The 19,190-nt window shown below is 34.6% G+C and overlaps 1 protein-coding gene across 4 annotated transcripts in view; it reads left to right on the top strand.

Annotated features, from left to right (window-relative positions):
• LOC126879629 (uncharacterized) overlaps positions 1–19,190 on the top strand; it is a 442,662-nt gene that overhangs the window by 99,271 nt on the left and 324,201 nt on the right. For all 4 annotated transcript variants that reach the window (XM_050642814.1, XM_050642813.1, XM_050642815.1 and 1 more), the window contains 3 exons: positions 4,855–4,977; positions 12,720–12,974; positions 17,470–17,908. In XM_050642814.1, coding sequence (XP_050498771.1) covers positions 4,855–4,977; positions 12,720–12,974; positions 17,470–17,908 — 817 coding nt within the window. The remainder of the gene's footprint in view (positions 1–4,854; positions 4,978–12,719; positions 12,975–17,469; positions 17,909–19,190) is intronic.

Raw genomic sequence — 19,190 nt, 5'->3', positions numbered from 1 at the left:
TTTTCTGTCACACAACGCTTCTTTCCACTTCATCCATCCAGCCCTAATTCTACTGCATGCATCTCCATCTATTTCTCCATTACTCTGTAATACCGATCCTAGGTACTTAAAACTATTGCTTTTCACAATCATTTCACCATCCAAAGATACCATTTTATTTGTAGTAACTCCATCTTTAAATGAACATTCCAAATACTCTGTTTTTGTCCTACTAAGTTTTAAACCTTTTTCCTCCAGAGCTTGTCTCCACTGTTCCAGTTTTTGTTCTAAGTCTGTTTCACTATTTCCTATTAACACTACATCATCAGCATACATTAGGCACCATGGAATACTCCCCTGTAGTTTCGCTGTTATCTGGTCCAAAGCTAATGAGAATAAATAAGGACTAAGCATCGAGCCTTGGTACAATCCTACTTTCACCTGAAATTTATCAGTCTCTCCCACACCTGTTCTAACACTAGTCGTTACTCCCTCATACATATTTCTCACAATCTTTACATATTCGCCAGGGACTCCTTTCTTATTGAGTGCCCACCACAGAATCTCTCGAGGAACTCTATCATATGCTTTCTCAAGATCTATGAATACCATATGAGCGTTGGTCTCTTTATTCCTGTATTTTTCCATCAGTTGCCTTACAATGAAAATTGCATCTGTTGTTGATCTGCCCTGCATAAAGCCAAATTGATTATCAGATATTTCGGTTTCTTCACGTATCCGTCTATCAATTACTCTCTCCTATATTTTCATGGTGTGGCTAAGTAGTTTTATAGCCCTGTAGTTTGTGCATTGTTGTATGTCTCCCTTGTTTTTGTAGACAGGTACTAATATACTGCTTCTCCATTCGTCTGGCATTTGTCCAACTTCCATAATTCTATTAAATAGACCTGCTAGCCAACTTATTCCTGTCTCTCCCAATGCTCTCCATACTTCCCCAGGAATATCATCTGGTCCGACTGCTTTTCCTTTCTTTATTTTTTGAAGCGCTTGAACCACTTCCTCGTTTGTTATTCTGGTAACCATTGCTGTTACTGTCTCCGTTAACTCCACAGGCTGTCTGTCAAATTCTTCATTTAATAAACTGTCAAAATACTTTCTCCATCTCTTTTTGACATCCTTTTCGTGAATTAGTATTTTATTATTTTCATCTCGGATACATCGAATCTGATTAAAATCTCTTGCTTTCTTTGCTCTCTGTTTGGCTATTTTATATATCTTTGCTTCGCCTTCCCTGGTATCAAGTTGATCGTAAAGGTTTGAATACGCTTCTGCTTTAGCTTTTGCTACTGCTACTTTCGCTTCCTTTTTGGCGACCATATAGTTTTGAAGATCTATGTCCGAGCTGGTTTCCTGCCACTTTTTATATAATTTTCTCTTCTCTTTTATTTTTCCTTGTACTTCATTTGACCACCACCAAGTCTCTTTATCCTCAAACTTCTTTCCTGACGTTTTCCCAAGTATTTCAATAGCCGTCTCTCTAATAATATTGGCCATTTTTCTCCAAATTGTGTTAGGGCTTCCTTTCATGTTCCAACATATTTTTTCTACTATTCTTTCCCTGAATAGACCTTCCTTCTCATCTTTTAGCTTAAACCACTTGATTTTTTGTGGTCCTCTCCGATATTTTTGTTTAGTTTCGCTTTTTACTTCGATGTCCAGAACAAGCAGCTTATGTTGTTGGCTTACTGTCTCTCTAACTATTACCTTGCAGTCCTTGCATTCACGTATGTCTTCTTTCCTTATCATGAAGTAGTCTATTTGGGATTGATGTTGTCCACTTTTGTAGGTAATAAGTTGAGTTTCTCTCTTTTTAAAGAATGTGTTAACAATCGCCATATCCAATGCTGTTGCTAATTCTAGCATGTCATCTCCAGCTTCATTTCTAGTTCCAAAGCCTAATCCCCCATGTATTGTTTCATATCCTGTCTTGGCTTGGCCCACATGTGCATTGAAATCACCTCCTATTATAACTTTCTCCTCTTCTGGAATATCACTCAGTACGTCTCCTAATTGGTCATAGAAAGCTCTTCTTTCATTCTCACCCAGACCTGTTTGAGGAGCATACACACACAACATTCAATACCTCTTTATCAATTACAAATTTCACTGACATCATTCTATCACTCGTTCTTACAACTTATACTACGTTATCTTTCATTTCACTATCAGCAATTATACCAACTCCATTTCTAGTGTTACTACTCCCTACATACCACAATTTATATCCATCACCTAGTTCTTTCGCCCTTTGTCCTCTCCACCTAGTTTCTTGAATACAAGTAATTTGAACTCTTCTTCGTTTGAGTGCATCCACTAACTCCAGACTCTTACCTGTAAGACTACCAAGATTCCAAGACCCTATCCTGATTTTTCTAACCTGCAATGGTGTTCCCCCTGAGATAGTCCTCACCCGGAGATCCGAATGGAGGCTCATTTTACTTCCGGAACATTTTACCTCAGGAGATGCCATCATTTCAGTATAAGTTTTTATTGCGTTTGGAGAAGGTCTTTTCATTATTATGGCCTGAAAATTTTTTTGGATATTTGATGCCTGAATGCCTTTTCTATCAGCACCATACCCTGCCCTGCACGTTTAGCCAATACACCACCAATACAACCAAAGTGCAGTATTACCCCACACCCGCCTGCATTTTTCTGTATAGGCCAGGATCCCTACTGTAAGGACTGCCCTATAAGCCAATGTATTGTTGCCCGTATCCCGCCACTAGGAGGCACATACTTCATTCGGGATACAATCCGGATATATTGATAATCCGTATATATTGATAATCCGGATGGGGTCCGGTCCCAATTAATCCGGATTATTGACGTTCTACTGTATTTGTTATTGACGTGTGTACATTAACAAAGTCATTATCGATAATGGGTTTATTATTAACAAGTTTTGTGGTACTTATCTGTGTAACCGGAACAAGATTTTGAAATCCTAACAGCTTCTCCTTTGAAGATGTTGCATGTTCTGTATCCATTTGGGTTTCTAAAACATTTTTATCGGGGGCGTCGCCCCCGCTAACTGCACTCAGAAGTTTTTAATGTCTTTATTCCGATTTCGCTTTTTTATTTGGTGTAATTAATTTACTTTTAAAGTTCACAAAATATTTATTTATATATCTAATTTATAAACACCGGTTTTAAAAACAAGCTTCTTTCCTACGCACGTCTGACTACCACGACGAATGGAAGCTAACTGCCAGCTCATTTGAAAGGTTATTTAATTCTCTATTCAGTAATATAAACAATAACATAATTATTTATACAGGGTGTCCAAGAAAAAAATATTTTAATTAAATTAATTGACACAAAAAGAAGAATGTATGTAATTTATTTAATTCAAAATACACATTCTACTGCTGTCACAAAACAGAAAAAAATGGTTTTTGATAAATCTGCCATAAATAAACCCATCTGCCTCTTGGTAGATTGAGTATTGAATTTAAGCAACACACAATGTTTATTTGGCAAATAAACATTTTTTTTCTGTTTTTTGTCAGCAGTAGAATGTATTTTGAGTGAAATAAATTACATACATTCTTCTTTTTGTGTCAAATTAATTTAACTCAAAATAATTTTTCTTGGACACCCTGTATAAATAATTATGTCAATGTTAATATTACTGAATAGAAAATTGAATAACATTTGAAATGAGCTAGCACACGATCCCTCTTCCCTATTTAAAAATAGGGAGCGGGGGAAATGAAAGGGGGGTTGACAAATGACAGATGTATGTACCTTAAAAATGTGTCCGCCTTAGATCAAAAATCGACCTGTTTCTTCATTTCCTTAAAATCTAATAAATACTGCCAAATATCGAGGTGGACTGTTTTCTTTGGCCCACCCTGAATATATTTACCTAATACTAGCGATTTTGCCCGCCGCCATGTGACGTGGATCCAATCAATTGCCATCTACAGTCACTCCAATAAATTTTTTCTGCTGCATATACAGAGTGAGTTTTATGTATGGAAACATTCAATTATCTCGAAAACGGCTTGCACGATTTTTATAGATTTTGGTAGTTGGGTTTTTCTAATGCAGACGATATAATAGTGTTAATTAAATTGTTGTCAGATCTTCCGTTTTTCTGGAAATCTAATGAACTTTCTAATTTCAAATGAAATAGCCTACCTATATATTTTTTGCATTTTAAAGTCCTTAAGAAAGACTGATCATTTTTCATGTTATATTCCCTATACCTAAATGCCATAATTTCGGGGTTATTCGTAAACTCTTCTTCTAATAGCTTGCCATAAAATTTTTTGGATCGTTTTATTCTAAAACATTTATTTTTAATTGTTAACGAAATACATAATAGAGAACGGGTGATCGGACTGCATTAACAACTAAAAAACGATGTTTTAAAATGAAACAAGTTCAAATGATTTATCGGTAACTGACAAAATAATTCTTGAATTGGAATTTGGGTACTTCGCAGTTTCAAAAATAATATTTTTTATTGGTGTTTTTGAACCTTGAAAATCGTCATTATTCGATTTTTCTTTTAGTTTTAAATTGTTTACAACTCGGAAACGATTAATTTTAGAGAAAAATTACAAAAGATCTTTTTTGTTCCCAATGATCCAAACAACCTAAAATAATGTTTACCCGGGTCAAAAAAATTGATTTTTATAATTTTTAATTTTTTTAATAAATGTAGCAATAACTCCGAAATTATGGCAACTAGACCTGTTGAGAGCCAGGAAAGTGAGTCTTTAAAAGGTCTCTAATAATTTAGTTCAAATATATTTACTTGGTTCCATATTTTATCCAAAAACTGTGTAAAGGCATGTTTAGTTTCAAGAAATTTATTAACTGAACGGATCTTATTAATTTTAGAGGGTTATACCAGTATTAGTGTTCGTGAACCACTAGCCAACATCATCGCACAAACGAATGAAATGAAGAAAACAAAACGCGAATTCGTAGATCCCCATTATTCTACAGTATCGGATGATTCAGGTTAGTATTTTTACCATTATGAACCCAATATTTTGTACATTTTTTTAGTATGTATATATTTTGTTGAGCCCTTGTAGCCTTTTAGTTATTATACAATCAAATAAAATATTTTTTCTACGGCCGTTTAATAACATGCTCGTTATTCACTATTTTTGAATAGATAATAATACCCATTACTTTACCCGTGACTAATAGTTCATTACTCACGAGTTTAATTAATCAAGTGATGCATGCCTATTTAGTGATATTATGTGACCGATATTAAGGTAGAAACAGACTGCCGTTACGTTACTGTGAATGTCCATTTTGTGTTAAGACCGTTAACTAACCTTAATGCAAGTAGGTACATAATTGAAATGTTTTCAAGAAAACACTAAAAATTTAGATATAAATAATACTCCAAATTTTAATTTCACAAATGTTCAAATATAACAATAAATATTTAACAGAAAATGCTAACTCACAATATACTTACTTAGTATTAATGTTTTTATATAACTTAAATATTATATGGTGTAACTTAGACTAGCCCGATCAAAGAACAATCTGACCCCCCAAAAAAAAATAAAGGAAGGATGAAAATTTGGGAATAGGTAGTTGAAATTGTCTATTATTATACAAGAAATAGTTTACAATTCTACATTTTTGTAAAATGGAGGGGAAAACCCCCTCTCGAAGGTGAAAAATATACATTCAAAATAAGTCCGGAATTGGATAAAATGACTAATTCTAAGCAACTTTTGTTCTATAGAGTTTTTTCCTTAAGTCAATACTTTTCGAGTTATTTGCAAGTGAATATGTTCATTTTTAACAGAAAAAAAACATGTTTTTGGACGGTTTTTCGGAGATAACTCAAAAAGTAAGTATTTCAGCGAAAAAAATATTCTTAGCAAAAATATAGCTTATAAAAAACTGAAAAAAATGGTGTATGCTTGAGGTATGTAGACCCAGTAGAAGCAGAGTTGTAGCTAATGAAAAGTAGGTTCTTCTTCATCAAATTCCAAATCGAATATTTCACTGTGAAATAACCCAAAAACGAAGCACTTTTCGGGGAAAATTCATTTCAACTTTTTTAAAGTGTTTAAAAATAGGTTTATTTTTGTTTTTTAAAAAAACTTGTAACATTAAAAGTAAGTGAGTTGCGCTCAAAATATTATTGGTCCCTTTTATTTTTTGGTAAAAAAATCGCAAAAATCATTTCCTAATTAGCATCACAAATAAATTTTATCACTACCACTTCACAAGTTACTTTACTTATGTATTATTTATATGATCTGTAAGTTTCATCGGTTCAAAGTGCTTATTTTTGAAAAAGCTGTAGTTAAAATTGCTTGAACGAGTAACTAATCACGAGTTTAGGCAAATTTTGAACAGCAATAGCATAATCAATTTTTGTCTAACAAGAAAACAAAACAGCAAAAATATTCAGAAAATCAAAACGTACATTTTATTACTCTTTAAGATTTTTGGTATTACTAATAATTTTTAAGTTAATTCCATGAACAATTCCATTTTTTTTTTAAATTAAAAAAAAATGATTTTAAACCCAATTTTTTTATGAAACTTATAGATAATATAAACAGTTTTAAACAGTTTATTATAGATAATATAAACATCTCTTATAGATAAGTAAAGTAAAGTATTTCTCATGATCATCTTTCAGTGCGTCACAGTTTTTCGATTTCTTTCTAATGCATTAAATTGTATGTGACAGAAAAAAAGGCACGTCGGTGATTATATTTCGTCGGTGACATTTTTATAACATTTATTCTAGTTATTCTAGTTGTCGATAGATGGCGCCATAATAAAAAATATTTTTTTTTAATTAGATAATAATATTACAAATATAATCTGTATAATTTATAAGACTATACAAATCAAAGAAAATACCATTTTATAAATGCAAGAAACATATTTGATTTGTTTTTATTCCAAATTGAAAATAAAATGTGACAACTGTCAGATTTAACTAAAATGTCATGTTAGAATAAATGTCATAAATGTGTATTATCACGGACTTACCCTTTTTCCTATCATTTGTTACGCACTGAAAAATGATCATGAGAAATACTGTAACTTATGAAGCAGTAACGATTAATTTTATTTGGGAAGCTAATTAGAGGATGATTTTCGCGATTTTTGTACCAAAAAATAAAAGAGACCAACAATATTTTGAGCGTAACTCACTTACTTTTAATGTTACAAGTTTTTTTAAAAACAAAAATAATCCTTTTTTTAAACATTCTAAAAAAGTTGAAATGAATTTCCCCGAAACGTGCTCCGTTTTTTGGTTATTTCACATTGAAATATTCGATCTGGAATTTGACGAAGAAGAACCTACTTTTCATTAGCTACAACTCTGCTTCCACTGGGTCTTCACACCTCACGTGTACACCATTTTTTTCAATTTTTTATAAGCCATATTTTTACTCCGAATATTTTTTCGCTAGATTACTTACGTTTTGAGTTATCTGCGAAAAACCGTCCAAAAACATGTTTTTTTTTGTTAAAAATGAACATATTCACTTGCAAATAACTCGAAAAGTATTGACTTAGTGAAAAAACTCTATAGAACAAAAGTTGCTTATGGTAGGGGAGCCCAAGCGGGGATTTTTGCAGTTACTCGAGCGCGTCAGATTATCAAATGGGGAGAAACGTGGTACCCTGCAGATGTACCTCTGCCATATATTGGCTCTTAACACAGGGGAGTTCGTTTAGGGGAGCCCGAAAAAAAAAATCTATCCTTAAAAATACTCGAAATTGTCAGATTAAGATAAGGTAAGTTAAGTACATGCAAAACAGTGTATATTTAAAAAATCTGACGATTTGAGCGGGGCGTAAGGGAATTGGTGAGTCACAAAGTTTCACAAGAAAAAGGCGAATATTTCGCGAATTGAACGTCAGATCGAAAAACTAAAAACTACACGTTCAATATTTTTCAAAAATCTATCGATAGAGAGGGGTGGGGGGTAAATTTTAAATTTTAAATACAAATCCCGCGATATTTAGCAAAATAAACATCAGATCGAAAAACTGTAAAATACACTTATTTAATATTTTTGAAAAATATATCGAATGGTACCAAACACGACCATCCACTGCGGTGGGGTGGGGGGTTACTTTAAAATATTAAATGGGAGCCCCCATTTTTTATTGCAGATTTGAATTCTCTGCATAAAAATAAGCAACTTTTATTCGAAACATTTTTTCGAATTATGGATAGATGGCGCTATATTCGGAAAAAACGATTAATGGAAATGGAAAATTAAATTAAAAAATGGCAAGCGCCCGCTAAAATGGAAAATTTTACTTAACTTTTTTTGGTTTTAGGACCTAATAATCCCAACCCAATAGGTCCCCAAAGCGCTCGAGTGACTGCAAATTTAGCATACTTTGCTCCCCTACCATTAGAATTAGTCATTTTATCCAATTCCGGGCCTATTTTGAACGTATATTTTTTCACTCCTGAGAAAATATTTTTCACCCCGTATTTCCCAATTTTGTGTAAATTGGAGGGGATATAGAATTGTAAACTTTTTCTTATATAATAATAGACAATTTCAACTACCTATTCCCAAATTTTCATCCTTCCTTTATTTTTTTGGAGGTTTTCGTAAAATTTTGTGTTCCCTGATCAGGCTATATGTAATCAAAGAAATATTGACTAATAGTAGGGGAGGCAATGATGCTAAATTTGCAGTTATTGAAGCGTTATGGGACCTATTGGGTTGTGAAGATTAGGTCCTAAAACCAAAAAAAGTTAAGTTTTCCGTTTAAGTAGAGACTTTCCATGTAACGGAATTTAATTTTCCATTTCCAAGAATTGTTTTGCCTGATCAAAACGACATCTATCCATAATTCGAAAAAATGCCTCGAATAAAAGTTACTTATTTTTACGTAAGGAATTGAAATCCGCAATAAAAAATGGGACTTCTATTTAAGCTTTTAAAGTAACCCCCCACCCCACCTCCGTAGGGAGTCGTGTTTGGTGTCATTCGATATATTTTTCAAAAATATTGAATACGTGTATTCTCCAGTTTTTCGATGTTCATTTCGCGAAATATCGCAGGGTTCCTATTTGAAATTTTAAATTTAGCCCCCACCCCTCTCCGGGGCGGGGGCTAAACCCTTATATTTTACACTTATATTTTAGTTTTTCGATCTGACGTTCATTTTTCGAAATATTCGCGTTTTTGTGAAACTTTGTGACTCACCCATTTCCTTACGTCCCGCACAAATCGTCAGATTTTTTAAATATACACTGTTCTGCATGTACTTAACTTACCTTATCTTAATCTGACGATTTCGAGTTTTTCTAAGGATTGATTTTTTTTCGGACCCCCTTAACGAACTCCCTTGCATTAAGAGCCAATATATGGTAGGGGTACATTTACAGGGTACAAGGTTTCTCCCCATGTGATTTTATGACGCGTTCGAGTAACTGCAAAAATCCCCGCTTGGGCTCCCTACCATAAAGTCATATCGGTCAATAAAAAGAAATTACTAAAAATACTAAACATATAATACTATGTATATGTTACAGTTCAAGTTGATTATCCAGTTCGAGTTGACTATTCCTAGTTCGAGTCAACTCAAATGGCTGGTTTTAGTAAAAGTTGATGATAAATATAAAATGAAGATTTTTATTCAACATGTACTAGTAAAAGTATACTGTTCCCAATGACATTTAGTAAGAGTTGATTCACACAACAACTGATTCTAGAAATCATATGTTACTGGATATGTTCAAATCGTGATAAGTAGTTGAAGCGGTCAAAACAAAGATACGCATTAGACCGGGCAGTATCGTCGCCCCCGCTAGCGCAATTATTCCGATTCGATTTTTTTGCACAAACTTAATCAAAAAGAGGTCCTTATAACATATCCACAGGGTGCCGGGCGGTGCCGTGGTCGAAAAATTTTTTAAACAATTTTTTTTAAACAAATTCACAAAAATAATTTTTTTATTTCCAACAATTTTTTTTAGATAACTTGGGTTATTCTGAGCAAGAAAGGTCTCCTGTCATTTTTCTCTAAAATTGACTGTTGTCGAGTTATACGCGATTAAAAATTTGAAAAATGCGAAAATAGCCATTTTCAAGGCTTCATAACTCGATTAAAAATGATTATTATGAAATTCAAAAAGTGACAAAATCAAGATTCAAATACCTTCTTCAACGTCCTGAAGAGATTTTTGTCACTATTTTATTACAAAGCTGTTATTTTTAGTTATTAACAATTAGCGGTATAGTCCAACTGTATCGTCGCCCCCGTTAGCGGAACTATTTCGATTCGATTTTTTTGCACAAACTTACTCAAAAAGAGGTCTTTATAACATATCCACAGGGTGCCGTGGTCGAAAAATTTTTTAAACAATTTTTTTTAAACAAATTCACAAAAATAATTTTTTCATTTCCCACAATTTTTTTTTTTAGATAATTTGGATCATTGTGAGTAAAAAAGGTATTTAGTCATTTTTCTCTAAACTTGACTGTTGTCGAGTTATACGCGATTAAAATTTGAAAAATGCGAAAATGGCCATTTTCAAGGCTTCATAACTCGATTAAAAATTATTATTATGAAATTAAAAAAGTGACAAGATCAAGATTCAAATATCTTCTTCAACGTCTTGAAGAGATTTTTGGCATTATTTTATTACAAAGCTGTTATTTTTAGTTATTAACAATTAGCGGTATAGTCCAACTGTATCGTCGCTCCCGTTAGCGGAACTATTTCGATTAAATTTTTTTGCACAAACTTACTCAAAAATAGGTCCTTATAACATATCCACAGAGTGCCGGCCGGTGGTCGAAAAATTGTTTAAACAATTTTTTTAAACAAATAATTTTTTCATTTCCAACAATTTTTTTTAGATAATTTGGGTCATTCTGAGCAAAAAAGGTCTCTTGTAGTTTTCGTCTCAAATTGATTGTTGTCGAGTTATACGCGATTTAAAATTTGAAAAATGCGAAAATGGCCATTTTCAAGGGTTAGTAACTCGATTAAAAATTATTATTAAGAGAGTCAGAAAGTGACCACATCAAAGTTTAAAACTTTGTTTTGTTTATTTATTTTTTTTGCGAATGTTATTGAATTTTTCATCAACTATCGCCAAGTTAAATGCATAATATTTTATAATGAAATCAGTCACGGCAATTATTCTAATTCATCCGCTTCAACAATTAAACATAACATAATTTTAATAACAAATAGGTAAATGAAACATTTTTTAACAAATAAAATAGTCATATTATTCGAGTTATTAAGCCTTAAAAATGGCCAGTTTCGCATTTTTCAAATTTTTAAACGCGTAAAACTCGACAACAGTCAATTTTAGAGAAAAATGACAACAGACCTTTTTGCTCAGAATGACCCAAATTATTTAAAAAAAAATTGTTGGAATTAAAAAAATTATTTTTGTGAATTTGTTTAAAAAAAAATTGTTTAAAAAATTTTTCGACCACGGCACCGCCCGGCACCCTGTGGATATGTTATAAGGACCTCTTTTTGAGTAAGTTTGTGCAAAAAAATCTAATCGAAATAGTTCCGTTAACGGGGGCGACGATAGAGTTGGACTATAGCGCTAATTGTTAATAACTAAAAATAACAGCTTTGTAATAAATTAATGACAAAAATCTCTTCAGAATGCTGAAGAAGGTATTTGAATCTTGATTTTGTCACTTTTTGAATTTCATAATAATCATTTTTGATCGAGTTATGAAGCCTTAAAAATGGCCATTTTCGCATTTTTCAAATTTTTTATCGCATATAACTCAACAACAGTCAATTTTAGAGAAAAATGACGAGAGACCTTTTTTGCTCAGGATGACCCAAATTATCTAAAAAAAAAATTTTTGGAAATAAAAAAATTATTTTTGTGAATTTGTTTAAAAAAATGTTTAAAACATTTTTCGACCACGGCACCACTTGGCACCCTGTGGATATGTTATAAGCACCTCTATTTGAGTAATTTTGTGCAAAAAAATCGAATCGGAATAATTGCGCTAGCGGGGGCGACGATACTGCCCGGTCTACATACTCATCAGCACGTGAGATTATACTCGTATAATCAACATTTACTGAATCGATCCATTAATAGTCAACTCAAACTAGTAAGAGCTGATTCTATTTTTCCCGCGGAAGGTTGAATTAAATTTTTCAAATAACTCTTACTGCTCGTTTTAGTTTGAGTTGATTCGAACTAAGAATAGTCAGCTCTAACTGAGAATCAACTTAAACTGTAACATATAAACTAATAGCGTCTAATAGCAAGGCCGTAGTACTTGCATATAATGGCTATTACTCATTCTGATGAAATTAGCATTGCAAACTTCATCATCGTAAGTAATAGCCATCAGCCAATCATTACATGCTCCTTGAATGATATACAATTTGGCAATGTTCATGAATCTTTACTGTTCATTTCATGGCACAGTATAGTAAATTTTTTGCCGGTAGGGGCTACCAGTGTTGTTGCTACTAGTAATGTAGTTAATTTTATACGATTGGTATAGTAAATGGCCGCGTACTATGTTTCTCAGGGAACAGGAATACCTACAAACTATGTCGCTACTTTTTGGAAAGGGAATAAATAGATGTATGCCAAGCCATCCTCTTTTGAGGTTTGAATGTCGGTCTACGTCAATCTTATAGTTATAAATTGTAATTTTTGTGTTGTTGGAGGACTAAGTGAAAATGGCAATACATTATAATATAAATTAATTTATCCTTTTATCTTTTAGACGACGTGTACACTACAATACCAGACCCAAACAATCCTATCTATGCTAGTGAAAGTGAGACTTATGCTCGAATACCGCCACTTCCGATAACTGTTGAGGTTGAGATGAATCCACCACCCCCAGCACACTTGCAAATACAACAACCAAACATTGAAGACGAAGTTTCCACGTCCCCACCACAGCCACCACCAGTAGATAGTCTAAGACAAGTAAAGGCTCACAATCAGACTAAAACACACTCCCATTCACGTCAAGGTTAGTCAAGCGTTGCTTCGCCTTTTTACTTAAATATTAGTCATACTTGCCCATATTTTTTGGAAAAGAAACCTCTTAATCTTCTTTCTTTATCGTGTCCGTACATGTCATTCATAAAATTTCAGCCCAGTATCGGGCTACGTTGCGCGTAGGTTCCATCTTTGTTGGCGAGCCACAAATCTTCGAGGGTACACCGATGAGGACAGTTTCTGCATGTAAGAAGATGTTCTATATTGTTTCTCCTTGTTTCTCCACACTTCACATCATCTTGGTCTATTTTCCCCTCATTTTACCATGTTTGATTTTACTGGAGCGACCCCCCCTATCCTATTCATAGTTTTCCAAGTTTTAAAGTCTAGAGACTGACCGGTCTATTGAACCCGAGGAAGAGGAAAATACTCAGGCGGTTTCGGATTTTAGTCGCTTTCGTGGTGTTTGAGCTTTGTATAGGGCATGCCGCTCGTCCACAATCTGTTTAATTTTTTCTATGTGCTCTGCAACGCCTCTGCGTGTTGAGGGTTCTGCAAAACCCGCTACTTTATATAGATTTGAGAGTGGCTGGTTTGATGCACCCCTTTACTATCCTGCATGTCTCATTTAGCGCAGTATCAACTTATTTGGCGTGGGCAGATCTGCCCCAAACGGGACACCCATATTCAGCAGTTGAGAAACACAATGCCTGTGCCGTTGTTCTTAAGACTCCAGAACATGCACCCTATTTACTTCCCGTTAGTTTTCTGAGTATGCTGTTCCTAGTTGTTACTTTCCCTCTTGTTTTTATGCAATGTTGTCTGAAGGTGAGGGGCCGGTTCCTGAGTTACTCTAAGATATATAGGTCGGTCTGTGTGTTCTAGTGTATTGCCATTCCAGGCAATTTGAAGTTTTCGCTTGGCTTCCTTTGCGTGAAGGTGGAAGGCGCAGACTTGGGTTTTAGAGGGATTGGGTCTCAGGAAATTCTGCAGATAGTACTATGTCATTGTTTTTAAGACAGTTTCGAGTTTCTCCTCCACTTCTTCAAAGCTTTTCGTTGAGCACATATTGCGAGATCGTCAGCATAGAGGAAATGCTTAGTTTCAGTCGGAGTAGGTTGGTCGTTTGTGTATATATTAAAGAGCATTGGTGCTAAAACACTTCCCTGTGAGAGGCCGTTCTTTTGAACTCTCCACCTACTTACTTTGCCCTCCAGCATAACGAAAAACGTCTGTTTTGCAGTAAGGAATATACGGCCTTACCCAGATGATGGTCATTGAGAGCGTCATATAATTTGCGGAGCAATGTTTTGTGTCTTACTGTGTCATAAACTGCTGTCAAATCTACGAAAGCAGCCCCTGTTATAAGTTTTTCTTCAAAGCCCTCTTCAATGTGTTCTGTTAGTGCGAGGACTTGACCGGTGCAAGATTTGCCGGGTCTGAATCCTCCTTGTTGTGGGATGAGGTGCTTGTCGACATTTTTTTCTATTCTGGCTTCTCTCCTATAGTTTGAAAAAGTGACACAACAGCGAAATAGGTCTGTAGCTACTGGTATTTTCTGGATCTGTCCTGGTTAACATTAACAAAGCTATTACTTTGGATTTTATCCATAATTTTGGAATTTTGCAGTCTTTGCAGCACGTGTTATAAAGTTGCAAGATCCATTTTTGAACCTGTTCATACCGTCGTGGGGTTCTTTTAGTGTAAAAGGCGTTCCTAGGTGCTTTGTCTCCTGATTTAATCTTCTAGTATATGGGTCTTTATATCTGTTCTTAGTTCTTCGATTCATAAAGAGTTGAGTAGCAACTAGTTTTGCTGTATCCTTGCAAAGTGGTTTGTGTTCTTTTGGATCACCGCTAAGTTTTTTTTACAAGGTTCCATGATATTTACTACTACATATGTGTCATGTCCATTTTTTTCCAGGATTTTAATCCACTTTTCCTTTCTGGCTTGACTTAGCTGTTAGAGTAGGACTGCTCCGCAGTCAAGCGTTTCTTGGCTAAAAGGGTCAGTGGAATAGAGGGTTTCGTATGTTCTCATTAGTTCTTTAGACTCGCTGGACATCCCGGGAACATATTGTTGCATACATCCTCTGGGGATAGCTTTTCTAGACACGTTTTTTATTACCTCTACAAATTTTTCGTAGTTCTCTACTTTTGGTTCAAGACGTAACAGCTCAGAATTTAGCATGTCTGCATACTTTTGCCAGTTTGCCTTTTTGAAGTTAAATCTCCTTCTGAATGGAATAATTTGTAGCCTGACAATTGGAAAGATATTTATACCAATTGGTCTATGCTGAGTTTTTGGTCTTCTTCTTCTTGTAGTTCCTTCTCCTATCGGAGGTGGGCTCTCATCACAGCTATCCGTACCTTATTGGCGGCGGCTCTGAAAAAATCTACTGAGCTGCAACTATACCATTCTCTTAAGTTTCTCAGCCAGGAAATTCTTCTTCTACCTATGGATCTTTTCCCCTTACTTTTGCCCTGCATTATGAGCCGAAATATCTAATATTTCGCACCTCTAGTAATGTGACCCAAATATTCCAGCTTTCTTGTTTTGACGTTCTTTATCACCTCGCAATCCTTTTGTAGCCGTCTTAGCACTTCTGCATTCGTAACTCGTTGGGTCCATGGTATTTTCAAAATCCTTCTATAGCACCACATCTCAAATGCTTCTAAGTTCTTTTTGTTGTCTACTTTCAGTGTCCAGCTTTCCATTCCATACAACAAAGTCGAGAACACGTAGCATCTTAAGGCTCTTATTGTCAGCTCCAGAGGAAGGTCTCGATTAACAAACATTTTTTTCATTTTTATGAATGCCTTTCTTGAAATTTCGATGCGTGTCCTGATTTCTCTATTTATTCTTTCTACATGCTTTTCCTCGATCTCTAGCCTTCCTACTGTATGTTGCTTAGAATTAATAATGAACTTAGTTTTCTTAACGTTCATTTGTGGTTCATATTTTATACTGACTAGATGTAATCTATTTACTAATCGTTGCAGTGCTTCTACACTGTCTGCAAAAGTAACGGTGTCGTCTGCGAATCTTATGTTGTTCAAGATTTTTCCGTTTATAGATATACCCTGTTCTTCCTCTGATATTGCTTCCTTAAAAATAGCTTCGCTGTACAGATTGAATAACAATGGAGACAACACGCAACCCTGTCTAACACCTCTTTTAATTTCTATGGTTTCAGTTTCGACATTTTCGATTTTAACCTTTGCTTTTTGGTTCCAGTACAGATTGACAATAACCCGTATATCTCGACTGTCCACATCCTTTTCTTTTAAAAGTTCTACGAGTTTATGATGTCGTACTCTATCAAAAGCCTTTTGATAATCTATAAAGCAGACATATAGATCCTGGTTCATATCTAGTCGTCTTTGGTGAGAACGTTAAAAGCGAACAGAACCTCTCTCGTTCCTAGTCCTCCTCTGAATCCAAACTGGGTATCATCTATATCTTCTTCTATTTTTTGTACAGTCTTCCGTGTATTATTTTGAGGAATATATTAAGTGTGTGGCTTATTAAGGAAATTGTTCTGTACTGGGACATTCTGTCCCATGTATGATGGGAGTTTTTGGTATGGGGCCATAAACTACTTTGGTACATCGGTCTTCGAGTTTATTATTTGAAAAACAGATATCCGGGTTATATCCTCTTTTCCAAACTTTGCTCTGAAAAGGTGGTGGAAGTTTAGGATCATGGATTAGCGTGAGGCCACTCATTTCAGCCCATGCTTCTACTGCGTCTCCATTTGCATCCTAGTCTGCATAGCCCCAGAGTGAACTGTGACTGTTAAAGTCTCCCAATAGAAGCTGATTCGGTTGTGATTGGAAGTTAGTGGGGGGTGAAAATATAAAAAGCTGGTTTGGGGGCTTGCATACCGAGGTTATTGTGCATTTTCCGATCTCAGTGGTTATTACCTCTATACCGTTTACATTCGTTATTCCCACAGATGAGACTGTGGTTTGAGTTCTCACAAATACCGCGCTGCCATGCTTATTGTGTGGTATCTCCGCAAATAGTTTCATACCTGAGATTTTGGTCTAACTGCAGTTAGGTCTCTATGGGTTTCCTGGATGCACAATACCTCACATTTCGTATTTTTGCAGAATTCTGATACGATGTCTTGTTTTGCTGTAGTGATGTCCTCAATATTTATGCTCGCTACTGTCATTGCTGGCTCTAAGAAGAACCGTTGTGGCTTGATGTTTGCCATCTGATTTGGTTTGGGCCGGTGTCAGAAGGATTAGCCGTTTCCGGGGGACGCCATCATTAGTGTTTACTGTTTTGTAGTTGATGTGGCACTATTGATCTCGTGGAGATAAAATAAATATTTTATCTTAAAATAAATATTTAGATTTTATAATTAATATTTTATATATCTCGTTTAGTAAAATAAATATATAATTGAATATTACTTAAACATTTCTTCTTCAACATTCAGAAGAACTTTTTTTTTTTCATCAACTTTTCACCGCGTTTTTGACATTAATATAAATATATTGAAAATATTGTTACAGCGTCATCTTCAAGTTCCATAGCCAATTTAGGTTCACCAAAACCCGAAAAACGACAAGCCAACTCCCCTCTTCCACCACCACCGGCTGTTTCCAATTTTGACTTTCATATTGATAAACCGCAGTCCATAAGAAACCTTGATGACCTATATGCCAAGGTACACAAGACCAAGAAGGAAGATGCCAATCTGGAAAAAGTAGAAAAACGAAGTGTTACACCAGAAAGTACAAATGTAGGTAGTATAAGATCGTCACTGGAGAGCAAGTTACACGAAAAGAGGTACAAAGATCACAACTATGAGACTTTAAAAAAGTCTCCAAGACGAACGAGTGATCCAGGATACGAAAAAATTAAAAGTAATAACGATCCTGGATATGCTAGCATTAATGGGCCTGAAAGTGTACCTAGTTCTGACCCAGGCTATGAGGTACTTAAAGATAGGTATGTTACTTTTTTAATTATTTATGCATAATTTCAATTCCACTTTAATATTTTAAATTTTCTATTCTCATTACTTTGAAACCATTTTATACATGTGTCATAAAACGGACATGTTTGATGATGCGATTTCCATGTTCGGGTCAATTTCCATATTAGTGTCTATGTTTATTTTTATCATGCATGCAATATTAATGTAATATTTTACGCATTCAATAATTGCTGCTATATCGTGCAAAAATCCTGTAGACAAGGAGTAAAATAAAACTACATTTAATCAGTCGAGATGTGGATCCTCTGCAGATTACTTAAACTTTCTAGATTCTAGATCGATCATATTTCAACGAGGGAATATTGCGAAACTGTTTTTAAATACTTATTATATTTTGGCCAGTATAATATAGATCGTATTTTCCTCCCTACAAACTGTGTGTCTCAAACTTAACAACAGAAAAACATTTTTTTTTCACCGGTTTAAGTTTAAAAGAGAAGTTAGAGAAAACTGTTGCCCAACAATATAAATACCAAAAAAAATCTAAAATAATAACAAAAAATTAACGGAATCCATTAATGTTACTAGAAAAGGGGTCGTAGAAAACGAGTACAAAAGTGTTATGTATTTGCTGTTCTTTTATATGGTGTGAAGACATGGACTCTTAATAAACAAGACAGACATAATAACCATTTAAGAAGTACTAAGAAGAATAGAGAACAGTGAGATATTGTAGTCCATCAAAATAAGAAAACTACAATATCTGGGTCATATAACATGTGATGAGAGATATATATAGTTCAGCTCAACAGGCCTTAGGGGCCCAAGGCTTCAATTGTTTTCTTCCATTTCTTTCTGTCTTGTGCTAGGTTTTTCCAATCTTGTACCCTCAGCGACTTCAAATCTTCTTTTGCAGACTCCAACCATCTTCTTCGGGGGCGTCCTCTTTTTCTTTTTGTACCAGTCTCCGTGTTTATTAGTTGATTGGGAACTCTTCCTTCTTCCATTCTTGCTATATGCCCAAGCCATCTTAATCTTTGAATTTTGGCGAGTGTTGTTATTTTTGGTTGTCCATATATTTGCATTATTTCTTCATTCGTTCTTCTTCGCCAGATATTCCCCTCTTTTAAACCTCCATATATCCTTCTGAGGATCTTTCGTTCCCATCTATCTAATTTTACTTCCATATCTTTATTTAATGTCCAGGTCTCGCTAGCATAGAGTACCGTAGGTCGGATAACTGTTGTATATATTCGTTTTTTTTGCTTTTCTGGATATTATCTTCGACCTCAG

Source organism: Diabrotica virgifera, chromosome 2 (assembly GCF_917563875.1).
Source record: "Diabrotica virgifera virgifera chromosome 2, PGI_DIABVI_V3a".
NCBI classification, from domain to species: domain Eukaryota; kingdom Metazoa; phylum Arthropoda; class Insecta; order Coleoptera; family Chrysomelidae; genus Diabrotica; species Diabrotica virgifera.
This window is presented reverse-complemented; position numbering and strand designations above follow the sequence as displayed.